At 43.7% G+C, this 23,592-nt stretch overlaps 1 protein-coding gene across 2 annotated transcripts in view; it reads left to right on the top strand.

The window, feature by feature from the left end:
• The window catches only part of SEPTIN9 (septin 9), a 217,685-nt gene that overhangs the window by 24,729 nt on the left and 169,364 nt on the right, over nt 1-23,592 (top strand). The window contains exon 2 of one of the 2 annotated variants that reach the window (XM_083487581.1): nt 9,872-9,928. In XM_083487581.1, coding sequence (XP_083343707.1) covers nt 9,872-9,928 — 57 coding nt within the window. Of the gene's footprint in view, nt 1-9,871; nt 9,929-16,133; nt 16,275-23,592 lie in introns of those variants that run through there. The other variant, XM_083487584.1, reaches the window with a different exon arrangement.

Genomic DNA, 23,592 nt, shown 5'->3' with positions numbered 1-23,592 from the left:
AAGCTGCCTTACATAGAGACAGACCACTGGTCCACCTAGTTCAGTATTGTCCAGCGGCAGCTTTCCCGGAGGCTGTCCTCCTTAGAGTTGGCAGGGATTGAACCTGGGACCCTCTGCATGTGAAGCAGATGTTCTTCCACAGAGCTATTGCTCTTCCCTTTTAGTTGACTTCGTTTTGTTTCTCCTCCAGCAGCAGACTTTCCACATTTTTGAAGCTTTTGTTGTTAAAAATCTGTAAGGCTAAGCGGAAAAAATGGTAGGTTCAAGTTTGCCTTACCCTATACTTTAGTTCAGACATGGGTCTTTGGGTGCCCAGTGGTTTTCCTGCATGGTAATTTTAGAGCAGAAGTAGGCAATCTTTGTAATAAAGTGGGGAAACTCTGTGTTGTGCTTCTGTTTGTTTGCAGGTGAGCTGCCCACACTTTCATGCAATTACTGTCTTGCTTTCTAGTTTGTTAGTGCCCAGCTGTGCTGATATAAGATGAGACATGTAAAGGTTGCTAAACTGAGCAGCTGGTTCAGACCTTTAATGGCAAATGCCCAGCATGTAACTTTAGTGATTCTTGGCTTACTTGCTAATAAAATAACAATAATAAAAATAATAAAGAAACACCACTCAGAACTATTTCGGACAACATTCACACAGTGGCGTAGCGTGGGTTGTCAGCACCCGGGGCAAGGCAAGTAATTTGTGCCCCCAAACCCGTGGATTTTAGCACTCGAGCCAGGTAGGGGCAGAGAGCTGCGAGTTCGAGCGCCCCCCCCCAGATGTTGCGCCCGGTGCGGCCGGCCCCCCCTGCACCCCCCACGCTACGCCACTGCATTCACATTGTCTACAATTTGCACATTCTTGACAATTGCCTAGCAACTTGAAACTAACATGGCCAGATAGTGAGTAGTCAATATTGTGATGCCTTTATATCAATATTGATGCAGCCACAATTGAAATACTTCTAGTCACACATATCTAAAAGAGCAGGAAATTATCTAGAAGAACTTAAGTAGAGCCATTGGACCTGAACTGGAACAAAGGCTCAACTAGTTTAGGCACCCTGAGGGAATAAGAAGGGCCTACTGGATCAGACCAATGGTCCATCTAGTCTAGTATTCTGTTCTCACAGCTGCCACCCAGATCCTTGTAGGAAACCGGCAAGCAGGAAGAGAACTATAGCCCTCGTTTCTTGTTTGTGGGTTTGCCATTGGCATCTGGGTGGCCACTGTGAGGACAGGATGCTGGACTTGATGGGCCTTTCATCTGATCCATCAGAGCTTTTCTTAATATTCACAAACATGGACAACCCCCATCAGAAAGACCAATTGTATCAGAAGGATCTAGGTGTATGTGTGGACCCTTAGCAAAAGGTGTTGACCTTAATCTCTCCGTGTGTGATTTCTCTCTGTGAGATTGGTTGTGGAAGCTATAATTGCCATTAGCCTCTTTTCTTTTTCTAAGTGTGAATTCTAGCATAGTTTATAAATGTAGTTCCTTTTATTTAAGTCATGTAAGGGGACCTGAATTGAAGCTGTTGATTCACAGACTACACACGCCCAGAAGTGTGTGTGTGTGTGTGTGTGTGTGTGAGAGAGAGAGAGAGAGAGAGAGAGAGAGAGAGAGTGAAATGCCTCCTAAAATTATTGGAATCTCTTGAACAGGTTTTGGTAACTGAAAGATGGCTTTAGTGGAATAACTGATGAAGGTTAAATGCACGTTACACTTGAATTTGCTCTGGCTTGTGGTAGGATCCAAGTTTGCACTATGTCAGTGCTGCTCTTGATTTCCCACAGACCCTTTTTCTATGAATGATGAGCAGTAAGCAAGGGAGACGTTTGAACAGGGGTGAAAGTGGGAGCTGCTGATGGTCTCCCCTTATAAATCATCCCCTGGGAAAATCCAACATTTGCCTTTTGGAGCCTGGCCAATGGGGCAGCAAGGGGACAGCAGTTTAGGCATATATCCTCATGTGACAGGTTAGTACATAGAAACTGCAGCAGCTGTTGATTAATGCTGCAGCATCAGTTGAAGGTTTGGGGGATGCAGGGAAATGTGAGTCTTTAAAATAAAAAACAGAGAGTGGAGCGTGTTTGAAATCAGAGCAGGAAAGAAGCAAAGGGCCACAAGGGGAAAGTCTGCAGCTGAAAAATACAACCATCTGTTTAAAATGCAATGGCAGAAATGTGGAGTAAAGACCTCTTTAAAACACACACACACAAAAACCAACACATTGCTTTTAAGAAACACATTGCTGTTTTGTGTCAGAAAGCTCTCAAAAAACTAAGGAGGGTTTCAGCTGCATGAATAAAATAGCTTTCATACAGAAGGCAGCTCTCCCTCCATAAAGAGTGCTGCGGGTGGGTCAGGGTTGAGAAAAACGAGGCACAGGACAGCAGAGGGAGTCTGAGGGCTGTTGAGAGTTCCAGGGGAATGCTAGACCTTAGGTTTAAAATTCAGCTTTCCTTCTTCAAAATGGATTTTGCTGCACAGACGGGCTGCAGCCTGATTTTAGTTAAACTGGCTTGAGTATTTAATTTTTGCAATTCGTTGTGTGCCTTCCTTAACATTTGGAAATGGATTGTTTTTAGGGAGGTTTTGTTAAATTCATTAATATATGTGAATGAACATTCTCTCCCACGTATCTGGGAAGGCTGTACCTTCTTGGCAAATGTAATAGGATCTGATTGCTCTTCTGGGATGTCAAGTGTGGGGTATACGCCTTCAGGTGCAGTTTTTTCCCATTGAAGTGTTTGCAGGAACATTTGAGTATGTAGCCATTTTCTTCCTCTGCTTACTTCCAGAATATTCTGTTAGAGCTTTTTTGATCAAGGGGTTCCATTGATTCATGCATCTGGGATTAAATCAACAAGCTTTGGAGTTTAGCTGGAGTCAGGATTGATTCTTCAGAATGCTGTGCACACCAGGGGTCGTGGTACTGGGGGGAATTGAATCAATTTGCATTTAAGCTACCTAACACACACTTTCCAAAACAATACACAATCTGAAATACAGTCATCCTTTGAAATACATACATCTCTGAATTTTTTTCAGTGCAGCTGTCCTGCCAAGTAATGTGTACAAAAATGTATATACTGGGGTAATGCATGTATAAAAATGCACATATTCATGAAGAAACAGAAATGCATTATATTTGGGGGAATTGCTTTGCAGAAATGTATGCATTAGGAGAAATTTGCACTAAAACCCTGATTTTTTAAAAAAAAAAAAATTTGCAAGCTGATTCAGAAATGAATTTAAATTGAATTTAAGATTGGGAAAAATGAGAAATAGAAACAGAGAAACTTAAATTGGCAGGTTTATTCATGCCTAGTACACACTCCACTGAAAGATTAATGACACGAAAGCATTAGAGTTTGCTTTTTCAAGAAGCTCCCCTACTTGATAGAACCTGAGTGACCTCAAAGGCTGACTTTGCATGGCACCACTTATTCAGAAATGTATGTAAACAGTAACCATAGCTTCAAGATCAGATGGATAAACCTTGGATTAATCACAGAGTTCAGTGTGCATGGAAAATAAGATCAAATTGTGTGTGTGTGTTTTAAGAACTGAAACTTGAATCTTCACGCTGGAAGGAACTGTTTTTTAACTTCATCCAGGCCCATTAACACACACACACACACACACACACACACACACACACACACACACACACGACTTGGGGGAGTGTTTCTCCACCCTAAGCTATATTCCAGTACAACTCAGGGTAGTCAAATGTCCCAAAACCAAACCAAAGCTATGATGTCAGAAGGAGTCTGCTTCCCTGAACCAGTTTTTGTTTGAAAAACACAACAGGACATGTTTCATCTCAAAACATTTTATCCCCAGACTTTGGTCATGTAGTATTTTGTTACGTTTATTTGTTGGTTATAAGTTGTATTTATAGGTATTGTTAATTAGTTTCATTCACGCCTTTGTATGCTACTTTGTAATCTTTAAAATGTTATGTGCTTCTCTTCAAGAGCTCTTGAAAGCCTGTAACTGGAGGTTTTGTATGATGCATGGGGGAGGGTGGAGGAGAATAATTAAGTTGAGCCTAACCCCCACTAGTATCTCATTGTTTCAAGTCTGCCCCTAAAACAAGGCAGATTGTTGTTGTTTTTTTACCAGCCAGAGACGGCTTTTCAGATTATTCATGTAGTAATATGTGAACATCCACTACCAACATGCTTGCTGATTTCTTCCTTCCATCCTTTGTAGTTTCACCCACATTCCACTAGAAGGCAGTGGCAAAGGGGTGATCTGCCCCATTCAGGGGACTCTAGCAGTATATGGCCTGTACAACCTGCCAGAACCCTTTGTACAAGTGCAGCATAGCTGTATCTGTACTGCATAGACTGTGCCTTCTCCTCTTCATCCTGCCACCCAAATATCAGCAGATCTGGAACAGCAAACATATTTTCCATGGAAAATCCCATTCTTTGCTGCAGGGAGCCAAATTTACACGCCAAAATCCCCCAGTCTTAATTACTACATACTGTGACATGGTGGTAGAAAGCCAGTCATGAAGTAGGAACAGAGATGGAACCCAAGTTCTTCAATTTTGGAGACTCAGAGAGGGGGGGGAGAGGCCCTTCTGAGCCCTTGACATTAATCTAGGGGAGCCTGCAGGATTGTGGTCATTCAGGGCTACAATTATTCTTTGCTTAAAATCAAGAGCAGAAAGATTATAGTACAGTGGTACCTCGGGTTACATACGCTTCAGGTTACAAACTCCACTAATCCAGAAATAGCACCTCAGGTTAAGAACTTTGCTTCAGGATGAGAACAGAAATCGTGCTCCAGTGGCAGCAGGAGACCGCATTAGCTAAAGTGGTGCTTCAGGTTAAGAACAGTTTCAGGTTAAGAACAGACCTCCGGAACGAATTAAGTTCTTAACCCGAGGTACCACTGTATAACCTAAGTTTGCAGCACCAATGCCTGGCCCTGCAACCTTGTCAGCCAGCCAGCAAATGGACTTGTTGTACCCCTAGCCAGCTTCACAGGCTTCTCACGGGCATCTGGTTAGCAACTGTAAGAACAGGGTGCTGGACTTGATGGGCTGTTGCCCTGATCTAGCCCAGCTCGTCTTACAATCATGTTCTTATGACTGTCAGCTGTGTAGCAAGTCATGCTGGAGTTGCCAATCTGAAGAGCCAACTGCAGAAACACCTTTTCTCTCCCTTCCCTGAAGTGAGCTGTATGCACCGCGTTGCTGCCAGGCATATTTGAGGCAGAGAGAAGCACAAAGCGCTCATGCACATGGCTTGTGTTTTCAGCACAGCTGCGCTTGGCTTATATTTGGCAAGTGGTTCCTTTACGCAGAGGCTGGGAAACCATAAATTTTTCAATGAGTGTTTCTGATTAATGCTGGAAAGCAGCTGTGGCTTTGCATATTCCTCTTGTTGGTTTAATTTTAGTGCTAATAAAGGGGAGGGCTTGTTTGAACTATTGCAAGGGAGGCAAGATGCAGCCAGATGAACATCAACAGGCTAATCACTTAGATCCTTTCCTTTTCACATTACCATCTTCATCCTTAAAAACAAAACAAAATATGCGTGAAGCCAGTCACCTTTTATTTTGAAGGAAAAGCAGCTATGTGGGGCTAAGATCTGAAATGTGCTCTTAGTCTGGATAGAGGACTTGCACCAGTTACCCACTGAAGTCCCCCTCTCTCACCACCAGTTGCTGTCTGCCCTGAAGGTGATGTACAGTAAACTCCATCCTGAGGGCCAAAAAGCAGTCAAGGGGTGCCCCCCCCCCAGTAGGTGAGAACAGTATAAAAAAATTGTTCAGAGTCCCCTTCTGGATCAGGAGTGTTCTAGATTGGACAAGCCATTTTTGTAAGCAATAGTTGCATATTTCAGTTAGTCAACGCCCAGTAAATAAGATCTGGACCCATTGTTTTGAGTTACCTATACACGGCTTGGAGACAATTGTAATTAAGTGTTATATAAATTTAATGAAGTGGGGGGAAATGGTAGCCCTGACTCTGAATCAGGTTTGGAGCAAGTACTCTTTGAGGAGAGAACCCTAGCAGAGATTTAAAATTACAAAACATGCAGCAAAGTAAAGCATGGAAATATAGGCTGTTAGACCTTTAAAATGTCCTCTTTCTAAGTTGCTTCCAAAGTTCTCCACGTTCCTTAGCACAGAAAGAGACAGGCAGTATAACTTAGGTTCCAAAATGGTAAATGTTTTTAAATTGTTTGTATAGAAACACAAAGATGGATTGCTTAAACCTCATAGTCTAAGCTTGAAGCATCCACCTTAGACCCCCTTACTGGTAGGGTTCACTTGGTGGAAATGAAAAGGACAAAGGCTTCATAACTTTTCCTCCCAAGGTGAAGGGAAGTGACCTACCTAAGCATGGCAGGACAGTTTACTCTGTGGTCTTAACCCCTTCATGCATTGATTAGAGCTAAGCATGTTGGTTATATAAGGCTGATTGCCCCACATTTTCCACTATCCCCTTAAGCTGTCCCTTGAAGAAGCAGCTTGACCTGTGGCCATTAGCAAATGATTATGCTTTTCATGGCATGGAGTTATGTTTTGCAGATTGAATGCTTAAGACCAACCTCCTGTTAAAAGCACGGAGGCAGGCCTGGTCAGGTTGGTTTGTTTTTTAATTAATTGAGGAATTGTTAGAGAGGGAAGGGCCCAAAGATCTTCCATTCTGATAACTATTCCCTGAAGTGAAATATTTCACACACTATGTTTGGGACGAAATGCAATGAAGGCTGCACTGAAACAGCACTTCACTCCATTTTCAGAATGCTTCCTTACCTGATAATTTTTGTATTTTATGTGATATTTCACACATCATTAAAAACCACTTCTGGTAAACTAATACAACCTAGTGGAAGTTTAGTGCACATTTCTGTGTTAATTGCTTGCAGAAAATATCCATTTGCAGCCCTGCTAGCCTGGATAATTGTGGGAATTTTGTGCTGTAATTACCTGCTGTTTTCCTGGAAATTTGGGATGGTGTGACCTGAATTTGCATTTCTTTTCAATTTTTAATTTCTTGCTTGTACCGGCCAAAGTAAAATGGGAAGGGTCAGTGGGGAGGGAAATTCAAGATGGAAGGAGTTACAGAAGGCCAGACTGCTTGGAATTGAAGAAAAGTGTCCAGGAAAGGGGGAGTCTGTTATCAGCGTTATTGAATCGTGGAAAATTGGGTGAGGCTTGCCAAACCAGATGCCATAAAGTCTCAAGGAATATTGTCCAGCCGCAAAATGGCTAACCACCCCAAAGACTATAATTTAGCATAGCCAGGATATAGTCACGCAGTGGAATGTTCTTGGATGGCCCATCTTTTAATTTTTGAGTTGTTCCATTTCAATGGAGAGTGGAAGTGGGAAAGGAGCTGCAGTTTAGAAGAACAGTTCTTACGTTTGTCTCCTCCCCTTGCCATACACCTTCATTTGGTTTGCTACAGTGCTTTCCCAACAGAATTTGAAGGCATTTTAGCTATTACGATCAATGCCAAAGCCTGCAAAATTCTGCAAAATGCAAAAATGCCTGCTAATTCGAAACAATTTGTGCTTTCAAAATCTAGAATTCAAAATAATGTTGATTAGCTTTTGTGAGCACTGAGGGGAAGGATGGTTGGTGAAGGAAACAGACAAGATGAGCAGGAGTGCAGAGAATATTAGCTTCAAGGGAGGGCTGGGTGCTCTGGAGACAACAAATGGCTGCCTTCCTGTCAACTACTAGGAGCCATTTTGAGCCCTTCCCTTTGGCTTCTGAGCATTCATGGACATGATGGGGTCATAGATCAATATATTGTAGGACACCATCGGTTTAGTCTTTGGCACTGTAAGTAAATGTCAGGAGTGAGGCAGCAGTAAATCACACTGTACAAGTTGGAGTTAACTCTTTATTAGCAAAAACATTTGCACAGGAGTGTCAGGTTTAATGAGTACAGCAACTCATCTCTGGCAGCTCTTACCCCCATGAAGCAGTTGTTGAGTCTGAAGGTCCCCACCTCTCTGCAGCTGCCTAAGTCCTCTTCTCTCCAGGGTTCCCCCCAACACAACAAGCAATCGGAGACTGCGTCTGCACATCGCCAACTTTTGCTCCAACCTTTTCATGCCTCTTCTGGTTCTTCAAGACAATGAGGAAGGGGAACTTGTTGTAGCAGGAGAGGAAGACACCCACGACTCTTCACCAGCCTGACTCATCTCTGCCTCTTGGCCTCCGCACATCCTCCTGCTTCAGCTTCTGCCTCTGATTCTGAACTTCTCTCTGCCACAGACTCTCCTAGCTCACTAAGCCCTGTTACCTACTCAGCTTCTGACACCTCCTCTTCCCAAACTTCTCCCTCTTCTCCCTGTGACCACTCATCATTGTCCCATCACCACCACTCCCCAGGCTCTGAGCCTTCTTCCCTTGGTGGTTCCCCTGCTAGTTCCTCCCACCATTCCTCTGTGTCCAACCAGTCCATGGCAGTTAATGGAGCTACATTTTCAGGGCTGCAGGCCCCTTAAAGAGCTACAGCCAAGTCAGTGGAGAAAGTACTGTTTTTCAATTATAATAGAACCCCAACTACACCAGTGTTAGTAGTTTCAGATTGACTTTAGTCTCCTTTAGAACAGGTAAATTGTTTGGTCACACTTCATATTTCAATGTAATAATCCTTATAATGACAATAATACTTACTTAACGAAGGAAGCCACGTGGCACATATAGAGTCATGCAGATACATAGGGCATGAGTCACTTTTTCCAAGCAGACCTGTCAGCAGGAATCGTCATCATCTTTGTCTAGTTTCATTGTGTTTGCTGCTTGTTCTGTCTCTATCCTGATGACACACAACTCTTTTTGAGATGTGATGAAGGTGTATCTAAGACATGGGTAGGCAAAGTAAGGCCCGGGGGCCGGATCTGGCCCAATTGCCCTCTAAATCCAGCCCGTGGATGGTCCTGGAATCAGCGTGTTTTTACATGAGTAGAATGTGTCCTTTTATTTAAAATGCATCTCTGGGTTATTTGTGGGGCATAGGAATTCATTCATTCCCCCCCCCCCAAAAAAAATATAGTCCGGCCCGCCCACAAGGTCTGAGGGACAGTGGACTGGCCCCCTGCTGAAAAAGTTTGCTGACCCCTGATCTAAGACTTAGTCAGCAAACTTTTTCAGCAGGGGGCCAGTCCACTGTCCCTCCCCCCCATTCCCAACATTACCCCAGAGTGTCTAATGGCTGTTGTATGCTTTATTTGAAAAGTCATATATGAATGACAAGCAAAGATTTAGCAGGCAGAGCTTTTCTTAATAGTCATATGCTATTTTTGTTGGGGGAGGGTGGGAATTAAGTTCCTGCAAATCCCTTATCACATAGTTATTAAAGTATCAGGAGCCCTGCCAGGGGTGGGGGAAGACAATCATGGTAGTAATTCCTCCCCTGCTTCCTAAAGTTGCTATTTCTTAGAAATAGGAGTACAACCAAAGGCGATGATCCCAGGTCCCTTCCAAGCTGCTTCTTACTACATAAAAGGCATACATATAGCACTATCTGAGAGAACTACTAGTTCTGACAATCTGGATGTGCCCCTGGTCTTTGTTTCTGCAGTAAATCAGGCAGAAACTTGAGAACTTAGCCTCCCCATTGGCATTTTTAGCTCTTGATGTTTCTTGTGAAAAGGCAAACAAGATCTTTGGGTTATAGTTGGTACATTCCTAACACAGGGATGGTGACTGTGAGGACAGGGTGCTCTGCCAGATGGGCCTTTGGCCTGATCCAGCCAGGCTGTGATGTTTTTATGCAAAGTATCTGAAGTTCAGTCGTTCATACCTGTTTGCTAAATCTAGATCCCTTGGCAAACCTTGTGCTTGCCATCACCTGCTTAGCACCTAATGCCTATTTTTCCTTTACTGTAGGAATCTCAAGGACCTCCAGTGGGAGACTCCGAAGATTTGGTGACCCGACAAGTCCAAGTAAGCTTATCTCTCTGTTTCTCTCTGACCTTCTACTCTCTGATATAAAAGCTACACAGATCATGCCTGAGTGGCAGCCTGCATTTCAAATTAGACCCAGCCTGCCATCCCCAGTGAGAAGAGTAAACCAGGCGCTAAAGAAAAATACAGCAAAGCTCTTATAATATCTATTCCAAGGAACAGCTTGTAATGGGAACAGTGTGGTTGTCCAGTTGTTTAATGGATATGGAAAGAATAAGCAGGAAATTGCAACCTTCATCATCCCCATAAGCTCTCGTGATGAGGGATGTGTTGGGGACCTGAACTGCAGCAGAAACACTTAATGGGTCCTAGATAACTCCAGCTTACAATTATGTTTATTGCATGTGGGTGTTTATATTTGATAAGTGATTTTGATGTAGAGTTACACTCCTAATTGCAACTCAGTAATTCTCGCTCTGATAGAAAGCAGGTGGGTGGAATTTTTCTCTATCAAACAGGTGTTTCCTGGGCTCATTAGCACATCGTCTATCATCACCATTTGGAGCTTCTCAGGCTTTGAAAGATGCTTCTTCTGTGGAATTGCTTTTCCACCAGTGGCTGGCTGGCTTAGCCTATGCACACACTGTACATTTAAAGCACATTCCCTCCCCCGCCCCAGCCCAAATCCTGGAGACTGCAGTTTGTTAAGGCTGCTGATCATTGTAACTCTGTGAGGAGCAAGCTATAGTTCCCAGGATTCTTTGGAGGGTTTAAAGGTATGGTGTGGCTGTGGCCTTAGAAGGCTTTAGCACTCTGAGTATAGAGACTAGGGCCAGCCCAACACCTTTTGCTGCCTGAGGAGGGAAGACAAGATAACACACACATACCAGCCAAAGCTGCCTTCGACACTGGCAATGGGGCAGTGCACTTGAGGACATCGAAGTAGAGTAAAGAACACAAGACAGGTTGCATAATACACACACACACACCCCTCTGCCTCTCAGCACCTTGTGGCTGTGCTGCTTCTCCCCAACGTCTGCTGTCTGACACTGCCATTTCAATCTGCCAGGCAGTGTCTTTTGATGACATTGATCTCTTCAATGGCATGCTGCCTTGAGTTCTTTGGAGCAAAAATGAAATTTGAACACAGTGAAAATGTAATTGTCTGAAAGCAGTTTCATTTTATCATTTTATTTTGCATTTTTATATACTGCTGAACACCACATCAGTCTCTAAGTGGTTTGCAAAAACAATGCATATGATAAGTATTATTTATTGGTTTGATTCTTTATTTACATTTATATACTGCCCCATACCTGGAGGTCTCAGGGTGGTTCACAGAACAAAATCAAAATATAAAACCACAATACATATCATAAAAAAACACCCACTAACACACCCCTCCAAATAACCACATTTTAAAAGGGCATAGGATGTCAATCAAATCAACCAAAGGCTAAAAGGGAATGTTTTTGCCGGGCGCCTAAAGGTGTATAATGAAGTACCGGTATGTGTATACCGTAAGTATGTGGATAGATAACAAACGATGAACCTGGAAAAAAATGCAAAACAAAAAATCAAAACAAAAACAAAAAGATGCCGTCCCAAAGCAAAAGAAAATGGCAGCACATTTTGAAAACCTCTTAAGAGTTAAGGCTCCCTTCCCTCTTCACCCTCTCTCTTGCCAAAGAACATCTTGACAAATTTTCCCCACCGTGCGCACCCCTCGCATCAAGCCTTCTCTATAGAGAAATAATACCGCCAGCTGTCTTAAAGGAGCAGAAAAATGGAATACACAAACATGGGCTTAAGTATCAATCTTCATAACAGAAAATGTGCACAGCATCCTGAACTGGAAGACACAAGGCAGAACCCTATCCATCAAACACACTGATCCATTGGCTGATTGGCTGATTTGTTGTTGTTGTTTTCAATCTCCTTTCAATTGCAATTCTTATTTGTGTACTTTTATTATTATTTTTGCTTGATGCATTGTGAGTAATGCCCATGTCTTTGGAAAAGAGGCAGCCTGGCACAGACAGGGCATTGCATCATTGAATAACATGCCCCATGGATACCCACTGACTACGTCATTTGGATGGATTCAAGCTGCAGGTGGTTCTCTTATTTTTTGAAAAGCAACACTGACTTCTTTGACAGAATGTTGCCGCACGTGGGGTTCATCATAGTCTTTGCATGAGAAGCAGATTGTAATGTAACAGCCATTCCAGACATAATGTTGTTTTAGGGACAGTGGATAAATCTAGAATGGTTGAAGTTTGCAGTCCCTTTTTTAGTCTAGATAGACTGAGCTTCCTCTTGCTCCTCACACATTCAGTGGAAATTCCAAAAGGGAATTTCATTGGTAGAATAGCGTACCATTCGAGATGATCTTCAGCTAGATTTTGACCTGGTGATTAACTAGTTTGTTTCTCCCTGTACTAGATAAATTCAGCATTTATTGATTCCCTCCAGATATTTGTTGACTACAGCTCCCTTCATTCCTCACCATTGACCGTGCTGGCTGGAGCTGATGGGAGCTGTAGCATGACATCAACTGATGAGGCACCATGTTTGGTGATCCCTGATGTTGATGTTAGTGACAAAACTAATGAGTCCCATCAGCAGAAGTGCCCTGCAAGGGTTTTTGATTGCTCAGTGGGTCTCCCCTCCCTTTCCTCCCTCCATGGCCTCAGAAATTGATTCTGGGTGGGCCGGGAGAGGTCCCAGTAACAGTGCATGGGGCAGGGAGGATTACGCCATCTGGCAAGCTGAAATGCTTGCCCTGATGGAATGATTGCTTTAACACGATGTTGAATCCTCCCTATTTATTTTTCATGGCTGAAGAAAGCAAAATATTAAAGCCTGCCTTGCTTATGAACTATGAGTGATATCTTTTCTTTATTGAGTTCTTAGATATCACATACGTATTTCACTACCTCAAAAAATGTACCTGTATTGATGTTTTGTTAAAATACAAACTGGTTACATTTAAATATATAATTTCAAAGGCAGGTTATTATCAATCAAAGACTCCTTAATTTTTCAATAGCCCTACTTCTTACACATGGATCTCCACAAATTATAGTGATCACTTTGAAGACGTGTTGTACAAAAAATAACTTGTCTTTCCTTCCAACTGGCTGGATCAGAAACTTAGTTTAATTCCTTCCAGTTTATTAGGCCAAGAATCGATGTTTGGCCCGCCCACTCAATGCCTCCCCTGTTTCCCTGCATGCTGGCTTTGGGGCTTCCATTCTTGTTTGTTTAAGCCACAGTTTCCTGTTACACCTCTGAAAATTTTAAGTTTTTCTGCATAATCATATTTATATTGTCTAGCACCTTTTCCCCAAACCTAGTGAGTATATGGCTCTGTAGGAACATATGATCCTGGGAACCAACTTGGTCAGGTCGGTGGGGCAACCTACCTGTCAATCAAAGAATGTAATTATTTTGTTGTTGCATTTGCATATTATTACATAATGTCTATATGTGCATGTTGTAAGTAAAAATTGCAATTGTTAGTCTCTCCAGAGAGACTCTTACCTTAAATATCCGGGGGGGGGGGGGGGACCCTGAGGTGCACTTTCCAGTGTTGTAACTAGTGAGCCAATAAATGTACATTGCCAACTTACCCTTATGACAGGCATGGCCAAACTTGGCCCTCCAGCTGTTTTGGGACTGCAACTCCCATCATCCCTAGCTAACGGGACCAGTGGTCAGGGATGATGGGAATTTTAGTCCCAAAACAGCTGGAGGGCTGAGTTTGGCCATGTCTGCTTTATGAGATAGATGATGGGGCTACAATAGCCTCTTGCCAGGGGATGTAGTGACATCACCTAATAACGTTTGACACATAACATCTATCTTGTATTTACCGTCTGTCAGTATTTGAGAGATATCACGCAGTGATAATTAACACTTGACAGTTGTTAGCATAGGAAATCTACTCACCATTTGGAACTTGCTTAAAATTAAAATATTCCGGAGAGGACAGTGTACTTAAAGCATTACAGGGTTTTTTTGTGTGTGTGCCCATGTCACCTTAATTTTCTGCTTTGCAAAGCCCTCTAAATCTATTATTGGATACTCCTTTCAGTTCTAGCCCAGCTGGAGGGCTGGACACAGAAGGCATCTCACAACCTGGTGTAAATCTGCAGGCACTCTACAAATAATCTCTTCCACTGAAACTTACCTCACACAAGGGATGCTGTGGATCTAACATTGGCCCAGGAATTGCCAAGGCAGGCAGCATTTTCCCTTCGTGCTTTCTCCCTCTCTCCCCCACAGCGGCCAAGGAGCTGGTTAGCTACATGCCGGCTGACATTGCCCACCTGCTTTGTCTGCCTCCCTAGATGAGATCACTGGGCTTTCTTGTGGCTGTCTCTGTCCCCATTTGTCCTGCTTGCCAGGCGAGTCACTCCAGCTGCATTTGCCAGTCTGTCAGAGAGCTTGCTCATATGCACATGCAGCTGGAGATGATTTAAAAGGGACTTTAGAAGACGGGTATGTCCTACTTGGGTACCGGTAGCTGCATTGTTTATCAGGAAAGGATTGGCCCAACCAAGGGTGGGAGATAAGCTCAAAATTCCACACAAAAATGTGTATGTTAGGAGATGTTTGCCCTAAAATGCAGACACAATTTCATGCGGTCTTTTGGTTTTGTTTAAATCACAAATTGCTGCAGAACTGTGGAGAAGGGAACATGCAATTGGAAAAATGAGAAACGGAGAGAACCAACCGGAAGAGGTTTTCCCATCCCTAGTTCTAACTTTGGACCTGAATGGGTCTCCTTTCATCTAGATTGCCCCTTCCTTCCTGAGCAATCTGTGTTTTTTACTTTAAAGGAAGTCATACTTTGTTCAGTGAGGCTCACTTCCTAGTCAGTGTGTTCAGGATTCCAGCCTTTAGAGCAAAGGGTGGATTCCAGAGAGTGCAAATGGACTTCGGTTTATGCTACCATACTTCTCCTCTCCCATGCAGCTTTGCTCCATCTTTGCTCTAGAAAGTCTGCCAATCCTCTGGAGCAGTTTTTGAGGGTATGTGGAGGGCTGCAGGGACAAGAAATCTTGTTGCATAAGTGGAAGGCTCTTCCACTTGTGTACATACAGCAATTAGATATAACCCGTAGGAAGCTTCTTAGATCAGGTCACACTATTTGTCCATCTTTCCCAATATTGTTCTGACCCTTTGGGTCTCCAGAATCATAGGTAGAGAGGTGTTTTCACATCATCTGCTGCCTGGTCCTTTTTAATGGAAAAGTCCAGAATTAACCCTGAGACTTCCTGTGTGTAAAATGTGTGCTGTACATTGAGCTACAGTCCCAGGCATTACTATGGAGTTATAGTCTCTTGTTGTACGGTGGTGCTATTGAATCTAGAGGTCCTGCTGCAACTCTCCCTTCTTTTAGCCACCTCTCAAGCTTGATAGATGAATCATTTGTCTTTGCTTTGTCTCGTGATGCTTCAACTGGCATTTTTGTTTATTTGGTTAGGGTTTTTTGGAGCTATGGGGGAACAATCCTTGAAGCAAGCAGCAGGCATTCCTTATCATTATGTATGTCTGTGCAGGGCACAGTGCAAGAACCCTGACCTCATTTTGCAAGTGCAATCAGAGTAATTGTATGCCAGCATTGTGCCCAGCAGCTGAGATTCAACAGATCCAGGTTACACTATTCTCTACTATACCACAGATTTTTCCATCTATGAGATATTAAAGAAGGTTGTCTCATGGCTGTCTTTCAACTAGACCAGGGTGGACAAAGGGTAGGTCTGTGTCTACTAGATAGATGTACAGTAGATCAGCAAAGGTGTATGAGACTGACTACCATCGGTTATAGTGGGAACAAAGAGTGTTTCCCTCTTCAAATTTATAGTGTGATCCTAAACATGTCTACTCAAAACTGTTGAATTTAATGGGGCTTCCTCATATGTGACTGAGGTTAGGTTTGCAGCCTTAAATTAAGAAAGTTTGGTGGTGGTAGAAAACAGGAGTAGATTTGTGTGTGAAAGGATAAGGGTGCAAGCTCCAGTTCTGATATCAAAAACAGATTCCTGGCCTCAGTTTTGTAACTATGAAAGGATGGATAGCTGTTCACAAAACAAAGCACAATGGAATTTAGTTATGTTTGATTACTTTTTTGGTGTCATTCCAGATTACCCTTTGCTCAAACACAATACACCAACAGAGAGATAAAACGCACTCATTATCTGTTGATGCCAACCAATATGTATCTACATGGAATGTAATAACCTTGGGAGTAACAGTAGGCTGTGCTGGGAAGGCAGCAAACTAACTGCACAAGACTAGACAGAGTTTTACTCCATAAGGAGCTTCAGCAACCAGGCAAGCAGAGGTGAACTATTTGCAGCAAAGGTGTTGAAAGGTACCGTGGTGATGACACTTTGCTGTATGTGGGGGATGGGGTGAGGGAGAAGCTGCTCAGCTTCCCCCCTTTACATATTCTGCTAGCACTGCAATGCTCCTCTCTGTGTGTGGGACTGTGGGTGCATGTGTAGGGTCCAGTATGAAGAGAATGACTCTTGGTTCAAACCACCAAGAGAAAATGGCTAGTGTCATGTTTGTGAAGGTTCGTCTGGTGGTCCTTTTAGGGAATAAGTGTGTTTCACTGTATGTCTCTCCCTCTGCATGTATGCGTCTTGTAGGAGAAAAGGCCAGGTCAGGAATGTCTTTGAATTTCTACCTTATACCATGGACCGAGTGGAAATTAGAGAGTGGTCCTCTGGAAGGTCAGTAGCAGGGTTCTGATGCTAGCACCAGCTGAGTCCTTGCAAAGAGTGCTGGCTGTGAGGAACTGTGTTTTGTACGCTGGCCAACCCTGAAAAAGTTACAAGCCAATCAATTACAGAAATATTATTTGGTCTTCTTCTTATGGCATTTTGAACATCATAACCTCCACCCATTCTTTCTTTCTCATGTACTAAGAAACATTTGACTTCTGAGACTCATTTTTGGTGGTTAGGTTGTTTTTCTTTTTTTGCAAAATGTCCATGGGCATATTGATGTCCAAGTTGAATTCCCCTTCTGTTCTTCCTCGTGGCCCTATAACTTGCCTTCATAGATATATAAATAACTGTGTCCAGAAGGGAAGGAGGTAGAAGTAGAGAAAGCAGGAGCTCTCTGGCCATGCCCGAGTTGGGGTTGTAAAGACAAGATCTTTCAGCTACTCTGCAGTGCTTTCCAGAAACCCTAATTGTAACTTAGCCACATAATAATGTACCCACATCTAAATCTGTCCTCGGACCAGAGCTATTCATGGAGTACAAGTCGAGACTTTTCCTTCCTGTCTCAGGACTGCTGGAACTGGGTCCAGAGAGGAGTGTTTGGGTACAGAGCAATGTTCAAAAAAAATTCTTCACGAGGTCTTCCCTTTTCTGAATCAAGTGTTTCTGCTGTTGTATATTTAGGTTATCATAGCAAAGTTTTATGTTTGTTTAAAAAATATTTTCAATCTGAAGTGAGCAGCTTGTGTGTGAGACAGAGACAAAGACAGGTTGCAGTGTGTATATGAGAAACAGCCACTGTGTAGACCAGTCTCCCACAACCTTGAGATATATCTTGAGGTACCCTCAAGGTGTATATCTTTTAATGCAGGGATAGGTTAATATATCCTTTAAAACACAGGGTGGCAGAGCCTATGTCCCTCCAGATATGGTGTAACTATAGCTCCTAAGCCATTTTGGCACCTGAGGGAAAATGACAAAATGGTGCCCCACCCCCCACAACAGGGAAGAAGCGGTAAGTAAAGCTCTACATCAGGAACAAACAAGGCATAAAGCTCTTCTTTGGGATCTGCTGCCCCTGTGGATCCTGCCGCCTGAGGCAGTCACCTTACTTTGCCTCATGGGTGTGCAGGCTCTGGCTCCAAGCATCCATGACCATTGACCATGTTGGTTGGGGCTGATGGTAATTGGAGGTCAACAGCACCTGGAGGGTACCAGATTGGGGAAAGGCACTAGAAAACACAGCTGTCTTGCTATTAAATATTTTTTCTCATCTCAAAGCAAATTCCTTCTTTTCTGCTCCTTCAAACAGCATGTCTCAGTGTGCATAAAGGGCCTTGCATAACAGAAAGGCCTGGAGCTAGTGAGATAACCTTCAGTCACTCTGTAGCTTTGATGGATAGCCATTCTTATAGGTAGTCAGTAATTGGTGATTAAAAATGTTCCTTGGGAGATAATGTGTAGTGTAGGAGGTATGGGGAAGCAGAGTTTAGTATGCAGGATAGATAAAAAAAAGTTTATAGTTTTAAAAGCATCCATCCAAGTTCCTAGGAAGTAATAGGCTCAGGCAGGATATTCCATGGGTTTTCTGCTCAACAGCAGTTCAGCCAGAGGGGAACTATTCTTAATGAAAGTTGCAGACCAAAACTCCAGAAACTAAAACTCTGAATATAACAAATGAATATATGCTCGTAAACTCCCAGAGATGGCAGCTCCCCTTACAATATGTTTCTTTACAATGTTATCATTAAAAATATTCCGGGGTGCTAGACAACAGGTTTTTTTATTCCCCCTCCCCTCAAATTCAGCTCATTATTTTGGGGGAGGCGGGGAGACTAATCACCTGGGGAAACTTTGAAAATTTAAATTGCCTAATAATGGGGCATCTGCTACTGGATCTTAGCACTTTATTACATTGGTTATCAATAGTTAATGCATTCCACATGGGTGATCTCTGTGCTCCTGACTGATGGCTTGCCACAAAAATCTTAAGAAAGTAAGTAAATATACCAGAAAATATGTGCCAGTTATCCTACTAGAGTTTTGTTTGATTACTGGTGTACCAATTAAAATACCGCAGGCAGCATGCAGTGGCAGACTTCGGGCTCTCAAATTTCAGCAGCGCTCTGTGCGAAACTAAAATTTGCTGGCCGTCCCCCCCCCCAATCTCTTGTGCTCCGTTCTACAGCATTGTTGTGGCACCTCCTGCACCCAATGCAGCCGCATCTGTCACGCTACCCTAAAAACACCTGTAAGACCTCTGCCTTTCAAAGTAGCCCAAAGGTAGCCAACATGGCATCCTCAATATTTTATTGGGCTTCAGATTCCCATCATCCATAGCCAATGTGGTCAGTGGTCAGAGATAAAGGGAACTGTAGTCTAACAACACCAGGAGGAGACTAGCCATGTAGTAGGCAATGCTGGGCTAGTTGAACCAATTGCCTGACCTGCTCTAAGGAAGTTTCATAAGTGCAGATACTGTGTATGTCATGTGTGGTGCATGGTGCTTGGACCAATGAGAACACTGCATTCCTTGGAATTGCTGTGTTCATTGTCTGTACACTGCGGATAATCCCAGCATCCAGCCTGGGATTCCCTTACACTTCCTGCATTTCTGAAGCTGCTCAGAATATCCAGAGCTGTCTGAGCTTGGCTGCCTGCATAATGGATGCTTTATTTGTCTCTCTGTTGCGAGCACTGCCCTTGTTGCTTTGGAAAGGACTTCTGAGCATGAAAGACAAGGTCTGTCCAAACCGAAGTTTCGAGCCTTTAACTGGATTTTGCTTTTCTTCCTGTCCCCACACCCCATCCAAGAAAAAGCTTTCCATGTCAGCAGCTAAAGATGGTGGCTGGCTGGGCTGAAAGTTAATGAAACTTATATGCAAATGTTTATCTGTGCAGAAAGATACATTTTTTATTTTTAGTTTTTTTTAAAAAAAATATCTGAACTCTCCTGTGAGTTTTGCAAGAGGTTAGCTGCATCCAAAACATGTAGACAGAATATAGCAAATCACTCTCTCTCACACACATATTTTATACCTTCAAGCATCTCCTATTCTCAAATTGAAAGAAAACATACTGAAAAGAAAGAATAGCTTTATAAGGACTTCCCCACAACTTTGCCTTTGCTTAGAGGTACTTGGAATAGGGTATATTCCTGGCACACTGCTATTTATTTATTTTTTAATATCTTGCCATTCTCCCACTGCAACACCCAAGGCAGCTCACAGCATAAATTAAGGGCATATCCATACTTAGCTTTTGTCCTGCTCTTTCCAGGCACAGGTCTGTGCTTTAAAACTCCAAGTCCAAGCACACACTCTTTTTGTCCAAGAGCTTTCTCTGTGAAAAATCACTCTTTAAATCACAGTTCGTGTTTTCTGTGGATTGCTGTTTTCTCCAGTTCAGCTTTAAAGAGTGGGTTTTTGCAGGGAGAGCTCCGGGACAAAGAGAGAGTGTGTGTTCTGACACAGAGCTTTAAAGTGCTTGGAAGGTACAGAGGAAAGGCAACTGTGAATAAGCCCTTAGACAGATACAACTAAACATACACTATACATATTAAAAAGTAACTCCATTAAAGGCAGTACTGGACGCATCTAAAAGCACAACATGCAGCCTCAGAAGACCCTGCCTCAAAAGTCTGTCAGAACAGAAGAGTCTTTGCTTGCCAGCAAAAGGAAAACAGAGAGGGCACCAGCCTAGCCTCCTGTGGGAGGGAGTTGCACAATCCAGGAGCAGCCACCAAGAAGACCCTCCCTCATGGCCTCACCAAACATCCCTATGAAGGTGGCAAGACCAAGAGAAAGGTGTTCCCGGAAGGCCCCAAAGCCTGGGCAGGCTCATATAGGGAGATTCAGTCCATCCAATAGCCTGGACCCAAGCTGTATAGGCTTTGCAGGTCATTAGCAGCTCTTTGAATCATGCTCAGAAATGGCCTGGGGAGTGATAACAAGGAGTTTCTGTTCTCCCTGTAATCAGCTGCATAGCACACCACTATATCACACTACTGCTAATATAACACACATTGGAGCCTGAGCAGGCCACGTAGCCTTGTCTTCTGTATTATACAGTTCAATGAAAAATCCAGAGTTTCTTACCATGTATGGAAAGACATAGCTTCTTGCTTAGCTGTCTAATCCTGCAAGATGACTGTATAAGAGATTGTAGGCAGAAAGGGGCATCCAGAGTTGCACCGTCAGATATGAAAGACATTAAACAAGCCTTCCTGTGTCAGAGTATTTGAAGGGATCCTATAATTACTCAAGGTTTAGAAGGAGTGACTGAGTGCTTGCTGCTGTGTTTCCTACTTTTTTTCTCCGAAGGGACAACATTGGTTGGAATGCATTTGTCTGATCCCACATGCCACTTCCTGTCCTGCTCACCCACCCCCAGTAACCAGAATGCCATATTTAGCAGACATGTGGGGAAAGCACATATAAGTTCAGTGCCTGCCTGCCTATGGAGGGTGCAGCCCAAAAGGCAGAATTCTTTGCTGCTTCTCCAGCTTCATGGGAAGATGATTCATCTGTCCTAATAATCTGGGGATGGAAATGAATCACCAGATAAATGCAGACCAGCAATGTCATGTGCTTATGAGAGAGAGGGAGAGAGGGAGAGAGGGAGAGAGGGAGAGAGGGAGAGAGAGAGAGAGAGAGAGAGAGAGAGAGAGAGAGAGAGAGATGTCATTTGGGGGATGTAGTCAAGCCATACTCATTCTCCATGATGCAAAATTATTCCACTTAGTCAGCATGGGTCAAGCAAGCTGGAACAGCACATCTAAATTTGGAGTCCAGGCCCTGGGAAGGATATTCTCAAACATGGGAGGGCTCTAGAGGAAGCCGTGACAGCTGTGCAGATAGACAAGCACTTGGAAGGACAGTTTTAATGTAACCCCCAGGCATGCTTCTCAAGCATCCTTTGTTGTGAGGTATGTCCCAAGTGTTGCAGAAGTCCGCTTGACCTAAGAAGATCAGTGAATGGGGAATCTCTAGTCCCAGGGTGTGGTCTTAAGGCACATGAGGCTACGCAAGTCTGGGTTTGGTCAGTGCCTAGACAGGAGACCACCAGGGAATCACCTGCACCTGCTACTTTGGGTTCCATGAAGGAATAAATGTGAGATGCAGGAGGCAGTGATGGCTTTAAAATGGATGACTTTAGAAGAGGATTAGATGGCAGCTATGTTCTGCCTCCACTGTCAGAGGTAGCATGCCTCCAAACAGCAGTTGTTGGGAATTGCAGGATGCTGTTGCACTTGTGTCCAGCTTGCAGGCTTCTCACAGGAATCTGGTTGACTCCTGTGTGGACAGGATGCTGAAGTAAATGGGCCATTGGTCTGATCCAGCAGGATTACCTTATGTTCCTAAATAAATAGAAATAAATAAATCTCAGTTCGGCCATGAATTCATGTGTAATGTGAGGATAATACACCTGTGCCCCAAACCTTGCAGTTGTATTTGCAAATGTTATGTTGACAATAAGACAAAGGGTGGGTTCGTAAGACTCCCAGTTTATGGTTGAGCTACATGTGGGTGAGAAGTGCAAAATGAGTCTCTGGCTTACACACCTATCCTGGAAGCATGTGTGGCAGGCAGGCAGTACATGAACTGAGCACACATACATTCTGCATCACACATGTTCTTCATGCAGTCTATGGGTGCATAAAATTTCCTCCGAGTCCCACAACCCACTGCATATATAAAACAGGTCTTTCTCCTGTTGGCATCTGTCTGTCTTGAGAAACAATGGAATGCACCACCAGGAGTGAAGTCAAACAGCTGCATTAGAAGCACCAAAGTGACCTTCCATGGTGCAAGCCTAGGCTGTGTATGGAGTCCTTGGGCTGTCCAGATGACAGGACCGCCCTCTCAGCCTCACTGATGTGGTCCAAAGGAAAGCAGGGCAATATGTTTGGTGCCAGCATGGCTGCCGGTGTTTCCAGAAAGAGGTGTACAAGGTGCTATTCAACCGTCTTAGGGAATCCACTCAGGATTTGTGTCAGGTTTACTGCACTGTAACAGTCAAAGTGGTGGATTTTATTGGATGAATGGCATGGACACAGGGATGGGGCACCTGCAGCCCTCTGGATGTTTTTGAACTCCTACTCTCATCTGACCCAGCCAGCATGGTCAATGGACAGGAGTGATGAGAGCTGTAGACCAGCAACCACTGGATGGTCATAGGTTCCCCACCTTTGGACTAATGGCTTTGGAGGCTCCTTCCTCTCTTTACTGGAAACTGGACTGGGAGATCTGAAGAATACTTTCAGGCTCAGCAGCTTGTGGGCCTGGCAACATTTGTTTCCACAGGAGTGCTTTGTAGAGTGTTTCCAGTGCAGGCCCATTTGTTAGCATTGGCTATCTGTGCAGAATTTGTGTGGAGGCAGCGCTATGAATAGGACTGGCAGGAATCTGGTTGCTTGCTAATGGCCGCTTCGTGAAACTCCACATGCATGACCATTGACATATTGCAATCAACCTATTCGTTTTTTAAAAACTAGCTGGAGAGATGTTGGTTGACCAAACCCTGGAGCTGAAAGGGACAGTCTAGCCCAGCCTGCACAACTTGGGACCTAGCAAGCCAAATGCAGCCCACTTAGCCATGTATGGCAGCCTGCCAGCAGCTCAACAACCTCCTGGCAGTAGAGCCAGGAATTTTCTCAAGCTCTGGGTGATCTGCATTTGGCTTGGTAAGACACAAGTTCTGCCAGCTTGATGCAGTCCAGCCATGCACCCAAAAGGCATTTCCACCCACCCACCAGCAATCCAAACCACACCTTCGGTTTTGCGGCCAGGAGATGCTGCAAAAACCGTGCTATGGTCCCCTCTTGTAGGGTAGACCAGGGATGAATGATGGCTAAGCTCAAGGCATGGGTGGGCTGCCTTGATGGGAAGAGATGCTAAATGAGCACATCCTGTTGCTGTAAATAACCCATTGCAGACCCGCCCTGACAGCTGCAAATAA

Source organism: Podarcis liolepis, assembly GCF_965112155.1.
Source record: "Podarcis liolepis genome assembly, chromosome: 2".
NCBI classification, from domain to species: domain Eukaryota; kingdom Metazoa; phylum Chordata; class Lepidosauria; order Squamata; family Lacertidae; genus Podarcis; species Podarcis liolepis.
This window is presented reverse-complemented; position numbering and strand designations above follow the sequence as displayed.